Source organism: Pipistrellus hanaki (assembly GCF_964339955.1).
Source record: "Pipistrellus hanaki genome assembly, chromosome: 15".
NCBI classification, from domain to species: domain Eukaryota; kingdom Metazoa; phylum Chordata; class Mammalia; order Chiroptera; family Vespertilionidae; genus Pipistrellus; species Pipistrellus hanaki.
In genome coordinates this window covers 5608258-5622452 of record NC_140517.1, presented here as the reverse complement: position 1 = coordinate 5622452, position 14195 = coordinate 5608258, and the positions used below count along the sequence as shown (strand labels likewise).

Genomic DNA, 14195 nt, shown 5'->3' with positions numbered 1-14195 from the left:
CTGAGGTCCTCTGGGTGCCTCTGTCTCTTTTTGCTCATTGTTTCCCTAACTCAGGGCCTCCTGGCACCTCCCCTCGCCCCTGGCCTTCCTGAAGCAGACCCCTGTGGGCAGCCTCTCATTTCCCAGCCCCCCCAGGAGCCTGCCTGCCTGCCCGGGTGCCATCACCCACCCCATGGAGGGTTCGCGCCTGCCCAGCCACCCCCGGTGTGGAGCTGTGCCCCCCGCTGCCCTGGGTACACCAGGGGGTGACGGGGCGTCTGACACTCGGACCACAGCATCATTCACAGCACCTCCCTCAGCCCCCCACCCGGCTCTCAGCCCCCGTGGTAGGCACCTGCGTGTGGGGCGCCCCTCGGAGTTCCAGGCAGAACCCAGAGCATCCGTGGTTCCAATTGTGATGCAAGAAGGAGGCCGGGGCCCGGCTGCGGGCGGGTGGCAGGTGTGCATCCCGGCCCCCCCCCCCCAGGTAAATGCTGGGAAACCCCACTTCTGCTGCGTCGAGTCTGAGAGCCAGGCAGCACGCTGTGGACCCGCGAGGTCAGAGCACACCCAGCCGGCGCCGAGGACATGGCCCGTCTGGGCCGCCCGTTCACCAGTGGACCGTGCCGGGGTGACTTCCGGGGGAGGACACTGCGGAGAGGGGAGGGACCCCAGCCTTCCGTAGGGAAATAGAGCCGCCTGTTTTAGGGTGAAGGGCGTGCAAGCGGCATACACATTCTTTGAGACTTAAAAAAGAAAATAACCGAGAAGCATCAAGAATCGGTCATACCGTTCTGTCGTCCGGGGACCTCCCCTGTGTGGTCCGGCTCGCACGGTGATGGTTCGGGTTTTCTCTGTGTGTGGAGACATGTTTCTCTGTGTCATTTGAAGCTCCCAGTAAACAGCTAACGGCCGCACGCCGGTCTGTGTGTCCCACGGCGGGCGCTCCGGGGACCCCCAGTTCTGTGGCGCAGGCGGGAAACACCGCCTGGTGCAAACTGTTCCTCGTTCCCCCGTGGCCGTGGCAGCAAACTGCGGCTCGAGAGCCACCTGTGGCTCTTTGGCCCCTGGAGGGTGGCTCTTCCACAAAACTCCACGGCCTGGGCGAGTCTGTTTGGAAGAAGTGGCGTTAGAAGAAGTTTAAGTTTGAAAAATGTGGCTCTCCAAAGAAACTTCAATCGTCGTCCTGTTGATACGTGGCTCTGTGGACGGATGAGTTTGCCGACCGCTGGCCTGTGGGGCCAAGGCACTAAGCACCCCTCCCATCAGGCTCTTAGCAGACGGGGCGTCGGGTGCACCCTGCGTGGCCCATGGCCCAGCACATTGCTGGGGGGAGAGGGGGGCTGTAGGAATGGACCCTCAGGCTCTCCTGGCTGAGCTTGTCCACCCGGAGGACTTGGGAAGCCAGGCTGGGCCTGTGTTTGGGGATCCTTGGCCCCAACCATGAGTGACGGTGCTGTGTCAGGGCCTCAGCCTCAGAGGCGGGTGGAGCCCATGGCCCACCGACTCGGGGAGGCAGAGGCCCGACAGACACGTGGTCCAGCCGCCTGCTCCGGGCCCGGAAGCCTGAGCCCTGGTCCTGACGCCCGCAGACTGGTGGTGGCCCCTCAGCCATACACACACACACACACACACACACACACACGCCCTGGAAACCCCAGGGTCTGGCCTCTGGAAAGGTCGGAAGGCTGGGGACACCGGGTGCACGGTGGCTGCCTCCCGCAGGGGGTCTGGGGGGTCCAGTCCACACGGCCCCTCACCTGGCGGCCCCTGGAGGCGGGGGCTTGGTCGCCTGCGGTTTGTATAGACCGGAAAGAATAGAAAGTTACCAATGCAGAAGCAGGCGCAGGCCTTGGCGGGGGCCTGTGCCAGGCACACGTCCTAGGGGCAGCCTCCCGCGCCTCCCAGTGAGCCGTCCCTGGCCTAAGCTGGAAGGGGGCAGGGGTCGCGGCATCTGCTGCACCTGCCCGCAGGCTTACCGGGGGAGCTCAGGCCGCTGGGTCCTGGGTGGGAGAGGGTGCTAAAGTAAGGTGACCAGACGTCCCGCTTTTGGTGGGACAGCCCTGATTTTTAACAATTTGCCCCACATCCCACGGCGTTTTAAAAAAGTTCAAAAGATTTAAAAGATTCTTTCCAAAAATCAGGACTTTTTTAAAATGCCACGGGACGCGGGACAAATTGTTAAAAACCGGGACTGTCCTGCCAAAAGCGGGACGTCTGGTCACCTTATGCTAAAGGCTGGCGGCCCAGCTGGTTGTCTCTGGCCTGGAGTCCCAGGTGGGGCCCGATGCTCGGACTCGGGGAGGGCTGGGCCGAGGCCTGGGTGTGGGCTGGGGGGGAGCAGGGCTCATGGTGACCCCGGCTCTGTGCCGGCAGGTGGAGAGCCTGAAGGAGAAGCTCATCAGCCAGGCCCAGGAAGTGAGCCGCCTCCGGTCGGAGCTGGTGAGGCCCCCAACGCATCCCTAGGGGGGAAGGGGGCAATGGGCGGGGGCTGGTGCCTAGTCTGGCCTCCAGACAAGGGGTGAGGGGTGTGAGCCTGAGCAGCCCCAGGGGGGCAGCGTCCTGTCTGGGAAATGCTCCTGGATCCTTGCCACCTTCACAGGCCCTCCGAGGTCACGTGACACACCGGGGCGGGAGGTGAATTCCCCCCTGCCATGTAAGACAGGAGTGTGAACTCCAGACAGGAGTGTGAACTCAGTATAAATAGGACTTGTGACTTTCACACTCAGGAAAATAGGGTGATGATAGGGGTGATGGGGGCAGGGTGCTGCCAGAGCAGTTCCTGTCTCACCACCCTCTTCATCTTTCTCTCCTGTCTTCACCTTCATCTCCTGATTCCCTCCTCTCCCTCGCTCGCCTTCCTTCCTCTTTTCTCCTTCTGTCTGTCTTCCCCCATCCCCCCACTCCTTGCACACACTGTGCCCGCCCGCCTTGGTCCCCCTGACGGGCCCTGGCCACATGCCCCCGGGCTGACCCCGCAGGGAGGCACGGACCTGGAGAAGCACCGGGACCTGCTGATGGTGGAGAATGAGCGCCTGAGGCAGGAGATGCGGCGCTGCGAGGCTGAGCTGCAGGAGCTGCGGGCGAAGCCGGCGGCCGCCCCCTGCGCGGGCTGCGAGCACAGCCAGGTGGGCACGGGGCCTGGGGTTTCCCGAGGGCCCACTCCTGACGGGCGCCAGCTCCTCGCGGGCCGACCCTGCGGGCCTGTCCTGCCCGTTGGCCTCACGCGGGCCCCGGCCCGCCCCCCGCCCGCAGGAGAGCGCCCAGCTCCGGGACCGGCTGGCGCAGCTGCAGCTGGAGGCGGCGGAGAACAAGAGCCTGCTGTCCGAGCTGAACCTGGAGGTGCAGCAGAAGACGGACCGGCTGGCCGAGGTGGAGCTGCGGCTCAAGGACTGCCTGGCCGAGAAGGCCCAGGAGGAGGAGCGGCTCAGCCGGCGCCTGCGCGACAGCCACGAGACCATCGCCAGCCTGCGGGCCCAGTCGCCGCCCATCAAGGTGGGTGCCCGGGCTGGGCCTCAGCGATCGCGTGGGCCCCGGTGCCCGGGGCAGGGCTGGCACGCAGGACCGGGTGTGAGGGGTGGAGGCGACACTCTGGGTCTGCACTCAGCCAGTCTCTGGCCTGTCTCTTGCTCCCCAGGGCCAGGCACGTGGTAGGCATCCTGCAACTGATGCTTGAGATGCCCACCGCAGGCCAGGCAAGCACATAGGGCATCGCTGGGTGCCCCCATCTTTGCTCTCCTCTGCTCTGTGCCGAGGCTGGGGCCATCGCGGGGCTCGGAGTGGCTCCTTAAGAGGAGGAGACTCGCCGAGGCCGGTGTGGCTCAGTGGATAGAGCGTCGACCTGTGGACTGAAGGGTCCCAGGTTTGATTTCGGTCAAGGGCATGTACCTTGGTTGCGGGCACATCCCCAGTGAGAGGTGTGCAAGAGGCAACTGATCAATGTTCTCTCATCGATGTTTCTGGCTATCTCTCTTTCTTCCTCTCTGTAAAAAATCAATAAAATATATTTTTTTAAAAAAAGAGGAGGAGACTCCGGGAGGCCCTGGCAGCCATGGGGAAGTCAGGACCTCGCCGCGTCTCTGTATTTTTCAGGGGCTCTTAGTGGGATGTCCCCGAGGGTCCCCTCCGCAGGCCAGGGAGTCTCAGGGCCTCGGAGTGAGGCCGAGGCACAGTCACACTCCGTGCTCCCCTCCCTTCCTCCCTCGCCCGCGCGCAGTACGTCATCAAGACGGTGGAGGTGGAGTCGTCCAAGACCAAGCAGGCCCTCAGCGAGTCCCAGACCCGGAACCAGCAGCTGCAGGAGCAGGTGGCCATGCAGAGGCAGGTGCTGAAGGAGATGGAGCAGCAGCTGCAGAGCTCGCACCAGCTGACGGCTCAGCTGCGGGCACAGGTGTGCGGGCCGCGGGGGTGTGTGTGTGTGTAGGGGTGCGCGTGGGGGCGCATGGACGTGGGGCAGGGCGTGCCCGCAGCAGAGGCCACCGCCCCGGGCTCCGGGCCCTCCTCTCCCCACCGACCGCAGGAACAAGGGCCGGTTTGGTGGGAGCCTCCGTTTCCTCATCTGTAAAGGGTTGGGATCACACTCACGGTGCGGCTCAGGGGCCGACCCGCAGGAGGCTCTGCTCACAAAGGCCCAGGGCCCCGCACACCCGCTCTGGAAGGGAGCTCTAGCCAGTGTCCTAGCCACGCACTCCCCGGGGGCTGCGCACCTATCATGTGCTCGGACCCGGGCCGGGTTCGGAGCAACGCAGGGAGGTAGCTGCATGGAGCTCATGGCTCCGTGAGGGGAGAGATGTCCATCCTGCCCCTCTCCTGTGCGTGTGCGTGTGCGTGTGCGTGTGCGTGTGTTCAGGTGTGTGTCAGGGGAGGGGTAAGAAGAGACAGGGCTTCTTTTTGGTGCACATACACACACACACACACACACACACACACACTCACACACACACACACACACACACACACACACTCACACACACACACACACACACACACACACACCCCGCCCCACGTACTGAGCCTCCGGCCTCGGCCGCCAGATCGCCATGTACGAGGCGGAGCTGGAGCGGGCGCACGGGCAGATGCTGGAGGAGATGCAGTCCCTGGAGGAGGACAAGAACCGGGCCATCGAGGAGGCCTTCGCGCGGGCCCAGGTGGAGATGAAGGCCGTGCACGAGAACCTGGCGGGTGAGGCCCCCGCCCCCAGGCCCCGGGCCCCGGCCCGCCCCTCCCCGCCGCAGCCCCCACCCCATGCGTGTGCCTGACACCCCGCCCGCCCGCCCCGCCCGCCCGCCCCCCAGGCGTCCGGACCAACCTGCTGACGCTGCAGCCGGCGCTGCGCACGCTCACCCAGGACTACAACGGCCTCAAGCGGCAGGTGCGCGGCTTCCCGCTGCTGCTGCAGGAGGCGCTCAGGGGCGTCAAGGCCGAGGTGAGTGCCCGCCGTGGGGCGGCGCTGGGAGCGGCCTCCAGCCCTCGGGCACAGGCCGCATCCACCCAGAATGCAGACTGAGCCAAAACCGGTTTGGCTCAGTGGATAGAGTGTCAGCCTGTGGACTGAAAGGTCTCGGGTTCGATTTCGGTCAAGGGCATGTACCTTGGCTGCGGGCACAACCAGTAGGGGGTGTGCAGGATGCAGCTGATGGATGTTTCTAACTCTTTATCCCTCTCCCTTCCTCTCTGTGAAAAATCTATAAAATATATATATTTTTTAAAAACAACTAAAAAACAAAAAAAAAAACAAAATGCAGACTGGGCCCCAGACATCTGTGCCCGCCTCTTACACACACACACACACACACACACACACACACCACACTGCCACCCCAGACCCTGTTTGAAAAAATATGCTCAGGGGCAGGCATTTTGGCGTTTGTTCTATTCCGACTCTCGAACCCAAACATGCTACAGACGCCCTCCTATCCCACACACGCTGCGTGCATCCTCACAGCTGCCAGCTTGAATTTTTTTTAAAGTTTTGCAAGCTGCGCTCCATTCGATGTGAGACTAGCCAGTGTCTCTCACATGCCGCCCCCGCTCGGAGCCTTTTATAGGCTCCTTGAATCTGAATGACGGTTCTGCCGGGCAGAGGCCGATATGTTTTAGGAGGAGAAAATGGTTCTTCTTTCAAATATTATGTCAGCAAGACACGGGCCTGGCGGAGAGAAGGGCGTCCGAGGAGAAGGAGAGGACTCGGCCGCCCTCTCCCTGCAGGCGGCCTCCGGGCCGGCAGTTCCGGGCGCCTGTGCCCTCTCACCCACCGGGCAGAGCGGGGCGTGTGCCCAGCGTCTCGCTGCTCCCCCCTGCGGAATGCAGCGTGGAGATCTCTGCCTGCCGGCTCCTACCGGCCCACGAGTTAGCTGGTGTTCGCCCCACTTTACAGATGGGAAAACCGGGGCTTGGAGACGCCGAGCCTGTTGCCTCGGGTCCCCAGCTACTCGGGCGGGGCTGGGATGTGGGTCCAGCGGGAGCGGAGGTCGAGGACGGGAGGCTGGACGCCGCTCTCTGCGTGTGCAGACGGGCAACCTGGAACCGTTGGCTCAGCCTCTCGGGGGCTCAGTTTCCTTCTCTGAACAACGGAAGGGGTCGCAGCACACATACACGCCCCGCCCCCCCAGAGGAGACTCAGCCCAGGGCGGGGGACAGTGCTCCGCCAGCCGGGGGGCAGGCAGTCTGTGGAGCTGCCCCCCTGACAGTGCTGCGTGCCCCCCCTCTCCCCCCCCAGATCGGCCAGGCCATCGAGGAGGTGAACAGCAACAACCAGGAGCTGCTGCGCAAGTACCGCCGGGAGCTGCAGCTGCGCAAGAAGTGCCACAACGAGCTGGTGCGGCTGAAAGGTGACTGCGGGCGGGCGGGCGGGCTGGGGGCGGGGAGGGGGCGCCGGGACAGGGTCCTCTGCCTGGCTCAGGGGTGATCCTGTCCCTCCCCACGGCCCCTGTCACTGAGGAGCTACTGTCTTTCCGTCTTGGAGGATAGAGCAGCGGAGACAGAGCGGGCAGGGCCTGGATCACCCCCAGGCCCAGGTGGGGAGTGGCTGCCATGCCACCTGCTCACCCCACGAAGGCCTAGGGGGCACCTGTCCTGTGCCAGGTGCTGCTCCAGACACGGGTGGAGGCCTGGCCGTGGGCCCACAGACGCCATCCCTGCCTCCCGGCGCTCACTTCCGCTGGGAGGGCAGACCGTGATCCTCCGTCAGCCAGGGAACCCCGACAGGGGTCCCGTTGCCAGGGCTGGGGAGTGGGGGTGCTGGGGGGCGTCCTGGAGGAGGCAGAGCTAGATCTGAGACCTGGGCTGGGAGTTGGCGTGGACGGGAAGCGGGGAGGTGGGCCCAGGCGAGTTGTGGCGGGGAGTCTTCCTTCCAGGGGCACCTGGACCCCGCCGAAGGGCTGGGAGATCCGTGCCCCAAACACCTGCCCCCGAAGGCAGCCTCTGCCGGCCAATCCCAGGGCGTTCCCCCTCCTCCTCGCCACACGACCCCCACAATTCCGCCCCCCCCCCGTCCCCTAGGGGCAGCTCCCACCCCCCACTGGTTTGAGCAGGAAGGAAATGTCCCGATAAGGGAATTCACACTATAGTGTGAGTGACTGATACCAGCTGGGTGGCCCTGGGGGCCTTGCTTAGGAGGCAGGAGGCTCCTGAGCTACCAGCCTGCTTAGGATTCCAGCGGTCTGGTCTTGACCCAGCCTGCCCCCTTTCTCCTCCCCCGCCCCCGCCCCCATCCAGGCAACATCCGGGTGATCGCGCGTGTCCGGCCGGTCACCAAAGAGGACGGGGAAGGGCCGGAGGCCACCAACGCGGTGACCTTCGACCCCGACGACGACTCCATCATCCACCTGCTGCACAAAGGGAAGCCCGTGTCCTTCGAGCTGGACAAGGTCTTCTCCCCCAGGGCCTCCCAGCAGGACGTGAGTGTGGCGCTCCGGTGGGGTGGGGTGGGGTGGGGGGAGAAGGGGGGACACAGAGACACTCACCAGGAAAGGGAGAGATGGCCGGGGGTGGACAGAAAGCAGTGTGAGCATGGCAGGCGGAGACAGGATAGAGAAGCCTGGGTGTCGGGGTCCCTCTCTCCTTCCCTCTGGAGAGAAGAGGGTGGGAAGCCAAGACTGAGGGGCCTTGGAAGCCTCTGCTGGGAAGGAGAGATCCAGGCACAGCCCCGCCCACCCACATAACCACGCCCACCGTCGAAGCTCCGCCCACCCACGTGGCTCCTCCTATCCGCATGACCCTGGCCAGCTTTGAGCCGGGTCCCTCTAGCCTGTGAGAGGCGTGGGGTCTCAGCACCTGCTCTAGTCTCATCTCTGCCCGCGCCAACCTGCCAGGCCTGTTGGGCCTGTGCTCTGCTCCGTGCCCGGCCCTACCTTTGCCCCCGTCCTCTGCCCACTGTCAGGCAGGCAGGCGGAGGAGGTGCCAGGCATGTGACTGGCCTCTGTCTTCATTTGGCTGCACCCTCCAGGGGTGGGGGCGGGTCCCTGCGCCCCAGGGCTGGGCGGCCCTCCCTCGGGTGTTGTTGGCGGGCAGCAGGCACTGCCCTGTCTTCCCGTCCGTCTCTCGGCAGCGAGGTTACCATCGGTGTCTGGTGCCACTGACTCGGTAGTCACGATTGCTCCCCAGTGAGCCGGTGTCCACAGTCACGTGCCGTGTGATTGCCAAAGGAGGGAGTGGTCAGGGGGAGCTGGGTGTGATTGCCGAAGGAGGGAGTGGTCAGGGGGAGCTGGATGTGATTGCCGAAGGAGGGAGCGGTCAGGGGGAGCTGGGTGTGATTGCTGAAGGAGGGAGCGGTCAGGGGGAGTTGGGAGTTATTGCCGAAGGAGGGAGCGGTCAGGGGGAGTGGCCCGGACGAGGTGCTGGTGGGGACCCTGGTCCCAGCAGCCCCACACCCTCCATCCATCCCGTGTCCCCTCCCCAGGTCTTCCAGGAGGTGCAGGCCCTGATCACCTCCTGTATCGACGGGTTCAACGTCTGCATCTTCGCCTACGGCCAGACGGGTGCTGGCAAGACATACACGATGGAGGTGGGTGCCCTCTGCCGGGGAGAGGGGGGGGTGTGCCTCAGGCAGTGAGGACCCCCCTTGCTGCCACGGGTCAGGGCTCAGGGTTCTGCGTGGTGTGTTTTGCCTCACAACCTCCCCAGGCGCCGGGGCCTGAAGGGCACTGGGATGGTCCCAGTGGTAGGAGGGGCCGGGGTGACCACAACCACCTCACACCATGGTCGGCAAACTGAGGCTCTCGAGCCACATGCGGCTCTTTGGCCCCTGGAGTGTGGCTCTTCCACAAAACACCACAGCCTGGGCGAGTCTATGTTAAAGAAGTGGCGTTAGAAGAAGTTTACGTTTAAAAAAATTGGACTCTCAGAGATTTTTCCATCGTTGTCTTTTTGTTGATATTTGGCTCTGTGGACTAATGAGTTTGCCGACCACTGGCTCCAGGGCAGCTGGGCAGCGTGGTACCATTTTAAAGGCAGGAAACGGAGGCCCCAGGAGGTGGATGAAGTTGCTTGCAGTGGGGAGAGAGGAACTGGGGACAGACCAGCCTGCAGACGGAGGCTCCGGGCCGGGAGGCTGGTCTGCGAGGGGCAGCTGGCGGGCTCTGGGGCCACAGGCGCCCTGTGAGCGTCTGCACGGACCACCCCTCGTGGCGGGAGGGGCCCAGCTCACGGGGCCCTGCTCCTGCCCCCAGGGAACCCCCGAGAACCCGGGCATCAACCAGCGGGCCCTGCAGCTGCTCTTCTCCGAGGTGCAGGAGAAGGCCTCCGACTGGCAGTTCACCATCACCGTCAGCGCGGCCGAGATCTACAACGAGGCCCTCAGGTTTGAGGCTCGGGGGGGGGGGGGGGGGGGGGGCGGGAGTGGGGGTGTGAGGGGGCGGGGAGGAGGGGATCATCAGGTTGAGGGCCCTCAAGTGGCAGCCCTGGGGTGGCACATGCCCCCGGAAGCTGGGTGGTCTCAGGACCGCGTGGAGCCAGGTGGGATGGGAGCGTGGAGCCTCCTTGGAGGAGTGGGGGGCTGTACCCCAGGACTCCGCTCAGAGGCTCTGCTGGCCCCGGGCCCCACCCCCATCGGCGGGCAGGGAGGAGGGCGCTCTCTGCTCTCCTGAGGGCTTCCTTTTCCCCTGCAGGCCGCCCAGGGGCGATGGAGAGGGCTGTGGGGAGCTGGTGCCCTGTGGGGGCAGGAGGAGCAGCCACAGGCCTTTTGGTTGGGGGTTGATGGGTCTCCGCCCGTCAGTGGGCTGAGTGCGGGGAGGAGCTGGCGGGGGAGGGGCTTGGCCTGGTGTCCAGGAAGGGGTGCAGTGGGACGGGGGACATTGCGGGTTTGGGGCAGGTGCAGAGCCAGCAGACACAGGAGGAAAGAGTGACTGGGGTCCCCTCCCTCCCCCACCCCCGCCCCCGCAGGGACCTGTTGGGGCAGGAGCCCCAGGAGAAGCTGGAGATCCGGCTGTGCCCCGACGGCAGCGGGCAGCTGTACGTGCCGGGGCTGACGGAGTTCCGGGTGCAGAGCGTGGACGACATCAACAAGGTGTGGGTCGGGGGGGGGGGGGGGGGGACGGGGGGGGGCAGTGCGGGGGGACCCGCCCCGAGCCTTCGAGCCTGTTTCCTCCTCGTACAGCACAGAGGGTGACCCCCCCCTCCCCCCCAGGGTAAGGTGACCAGACGTCCCGCTTTGGAACAATTTGCCCTGCGGCGTTTTAAAAAAGTCCCGATTTTTGGAAAGTATCTTTTCAATCCTTTGGACTTTTTTTTTAAAAAACACCGTGGGAGCCAAGACCGGTTTGGCTCAATGGATAGAGCGTCGGCTTGGGGACTGAAGGGTCCTGGGTTCGATTCCTGTCAAGGGCATGTACATTGGTTGCGGGCATATCCCCAGCAGGGGGTGTGCAAGAGGCAGCTGATCGATGACTCTTTATCATCGATGTTTCTGACTTTCTATCTCTCTCCCTTTCTCTCTGTACAAAATCAATAAAATATATTTAAAAAAAAAAAAAACACAAAAAAAAAACACCGCGGGATGCGGGACGAATGGTTAAAAATCGGGACTGTCCCGCCAAAAGCGGGACGTCTGCTGGCCACCTTACTGCAGGGGCACCTGGGGACGGGGCGATCCCAAGGCCCCCCCTTGAACCCTGTACACACACACACACACACACACACACACACACACCCCGCCCCCCGCCCCCCGCTCCACCCGCCCCCAGGTGTTCGAGTTCGGCCACACCAACCGCACCACGGAGTTCACCAACCTGAACGAGCACAGCTCCCGCTCGCACGCCCTGCTCATCGTGACGGTGCGCGGCGTGGACTGCAGCACCGGCCTCCGCACCACGGGTGAGCGAGGGCCCGGGCGGCCCGCCCAGCCCCCCGATACACCCCCCCCCGACACCCGCCCCCGGGGCGCCCCTGACCGCCCCGCGCCCGCCCGCCCTCCCGCAGGGAAGCTGAACCTGGTGGACCTGGCCGGCTCCGAGCGCGTGGGCAAGTCGGGGGCCGAGGGCAGCCGCCTGCGGGAGGCGCAGCACATCAACCGGTCGCTGTCGGCGCTGGGGGACGTGATCGCCGCCCTGCGCTCCCGCCAGGGCCACGTGCCCTTCCGCAACTCCAAGCTCACCTACCTCCTGCAGGACTCGCTCAGCGGCGACAGCAAGACCCTCATGGTGGTGCAGGTGAGGGCCCGGGGGGCTCGGCCGGCACCGAGACCGGGGCCCCTCCTGGGCACCCGGGCTGTGCAGGGCAGGGGCTCTCGTCCTCAGCAGCTCCAGTCAGTGACATGCACCCCGACAGGGCCCCCCGCCCCCCGTGTGCCTCCCAAGTTTAAGGTGACCAGATTTTAACATTGGTAAAGCGGGACACCATTGACAGGGGGTGAGGGGGTAGAAGGGTGTCTTGATTAAAAATTTGTTCTTATATGGAGCAACAAAAACTTTCATAGAACGCAAAAATAGTATTGTAATATTTTTTAAAACGCCACGGGACGCGGGACAAATGGTTAAAAAAACAACGGAAAATCGGGACTGTCCCACCAAAAGCGGGACGTCTGGTCACCTAACCCAAGTTCCTTCCTCTGGGCCAGAGTCCCCCGGCCGTGAGCGCCCTCCGGTGAGCACGCTGCTCCTCGCGTGCTGTGGGGGCAGCTGGCTTGGGTGGGGTCACAGTGAGCCCGCGTGCCCCCTAGGTGTCCCCCGTGGAGAAGAACACCAGCGAGACCCTCTACTCCCTCAAGTTTGCTGAGAGGGTGCGCTCCGTGGAGCTGGGCCCCGGGTCCCGCAGGGCGGAGCTGGGCTCCTGGTCCAGCCAAGAGCATCTGGAGGTAGGGGGATGGCCCAGGGGCCGGAGGGAGAGCCTGGGAGGGGTGACAACTTGGGGGGTGGGGGGGGGGAGGAGATGCCAGAGGGGCTGGAGCCAAAACTCGAACCCAAACCCAGCAGCAAAAGGAGTTCTTGGCCTCCGAGGTGCCTGCGGGGCCCTCAGCCGGCGGGAGGGGCGGGCGCAGCGGGCACAGGTGCTCAGCGCTGACAGGTGCTCAAGCCTCTCCACGTGTTCCCTGTTCACCTCTCCAATAACACGCCGGGCGCGTCGCGGCAGCCATTTTGCAGACGGGGAAGCAGTGTCGGGAGGCCGGGAGGGGAGCGTGGTGGGGTGCAGGGAGCCTCACCCACCTGGTCCCCCTGCCCGCAGTGGGAGCCGGCCTGCCAGGCGCCGCCTGCCGCCGCTCGGGCCCACTCGGCCCCCGGCTCCGGGACCTCCAGCCGCCCGGGCTCCATCCGGCGGCGGCTGCAGCCCTCAGGTGAGCGTTCGGGGGGTGGGCGGCCGGCGGGGGGGGGGGGGCGGGGGGTGAGCCACCCTCACGGGCCAGTCACCGCCACCGGACTGCCCTTACCTAGGCGGGCTTTTTAAATTTCCCCAAAACGTCTCCAGAGCCTGTTTCACAACCTGCCGTGGCCCTGGGCTTCTGCCAGGGCAGATGATGGTGCTGTGTCCGTTTCACAGAGGGAAACGGAAGGACTCCCCACCCCCCACCCCCCACCCCCAAGGGCTCCCGTGGGTGGTGACTTGGGCCCAGGATGTGAGTGTCCCTGGCTGGGCTGCAATACGCCGGTCACAGCAGCTCTGCGTCACCAGCCCTGAGCCTCCGTCCGTGGCGGAAAGGGCAGGGCTCACCCCACGTCCTAGATGAGGAGGGAGCCTGGCCAGGGCCCGGGGTCCAGGCCTCCAGCCCCCACTCGCCCCACTCACCGAAAGGCCAGCCAGTGCTCGGGGTGCAGACAGGGCGGCAGGTCCTGGGGTCCCGGCCCGAGGCAGGCCTGCCGGTGAGACGCCTGTTGCTTTGATTTCAGCCTGAGACTGGGGCGCCGTCTCCAGGTGAGTGTGGGCCCGCGGCCCAGGCCTGCCCGCACCTGGCCTTGCCGTGGGGTGTAGGGCTGTGCGGGGAGCCTGCCGCTCAGGGCTGGTCTGTCCTGCTACCTGCTGTCTGTCTGTCTGTCTATGTGCTGCTGCCCGGCTCCCTCCTGCTCTTAGCCGGAGGCTAACAAGCCCCCTCCCCCCTGCAGGGAAGTCCAGGCCGCTGGCTGTGTGATGGACGTGTCCGCCCTGCGTGTCAGGGGCTCAGTCCCGAGGCCTCGCGGGCCTGCTCCCGCCGCAGCCGGGAGCCCGGGAGGCGGAGGCCGGAGGCGGCTCCTCCTGTGTCTCCCGAGACGAGAAACATGTTCCGAAGGAAACGGTGTCTCGGCTGTGCTGTTGGTGCCAACGACGTGGGCTGGAAGGGCAGGCCCAGACCCCCCCGAGAGCGGTCCCTCGTGGGGAGGGCAGCAGTGCTGGGAGGTGGCCTGGCCGGGGCTGGCCCACCTCTCCCGGCCTGCAGGGCACCCTCTGCGGGGGTGACTGAGGAGCCCCCGGGAGGCACAGGGACTGTCGGACGGGCAGGGTGGTGGGCACCCTGGGGCAGTCCTCCAGGGCCCGCACTGGGCCTGGGAAGTGTGTCCGTTGTGTACATAGCGCGGCCTGCCGGGGACCGGCGGGTTATTTATGGCTGGCGGGAGGCCAGGGGGCGGGGACTCTGCTGCACCCACCCGCCTGGCACCAGGCGCTCCTTGCTCACTGGCCTCCTGACCGTAGCTCCTCTGAAAGCCTATTTAAGAACCTTTGGAAGCTTAGCCATTTTTAATATTAAAATAAAAGCCTTTTTACACACGTGTGGTCTTGTGAGCCCAGGAGCAGGGCGTCAGCCGGTGCTGCTG

The 14195-nt window shown here is 65.1% G+C and overlaps 1 protein-coding gene across 5 annotated transcripts in view; it reads left to right on the top strand.

Annotated features, from left to right (window-relative positions):
• The window catches only part of KIFC3 (kinesin family member C3), a 35283-nt gene extending 21135 nt beyond the window's left edge, over window positions 1-14148 (top strand). For 4 of the 5 annotated variants that reach the window (XM_084861222.1, XM_084861220.1, XM_084861219.1 and 1 more), the window contains 16 exons: window positions 2356-2421; window positions 2961-3107; window positions 3235-3474; window positions 4196-4369; window positions 5013-5160; window positions 5274-5404; window positions 6698-6809; window positions 7696-7877; window positions 8879-8983; window positions 9648-9778; window positions 10360-10483; window positions 11160-11289; window positions 11395-11624; window positions 12134-12268; window positions 12637-12745; window positions 13509-14148. In XM_084861222.1, the coding sequence (XP_084717348.1) occupies window positions 2356-2421; window positions 2961-3107; window positions 3235-3474; window positions 4196-4369; window positions 5013-5160; window positions 5274-5404; window positions 6698-6809; window positions 7696-7877; window positions 8879-8983; window positions 9648-9778; window positions 10360-10483; window positions 11160-11289; window positions 11395-11624; window positions 12134-12268; window positions 12637-12745; window positions 13509-13534 (2190 nt within the window). In that variant the 3' untranslated portion in view covers window positions 13535-14148. Of the gene's footprint in view, window positions 1-2355; window positions 2422-2960; window positions 3108-3234; window positions 3475-4195; window positions 4370-5012; window positions 5161-5273; window positions 5405-6697; window positions 6810-7695; window positions 7878-8878; window positions 8984-9647; window positions 9779-10359; window positions 10484-11159; window positions 11290-11394; window positions 11625-12133; window positions 12269-12636; window positions 12746-13295; window positions 13321-13508 lie in introns of all 5 variants that reach the window. The other variant, XM_084861221.1, reaches the window with a different exon arrangement.
• The last annotated feature ends 47 nt before the right edge of the window (window positions 14149-14195 follow it).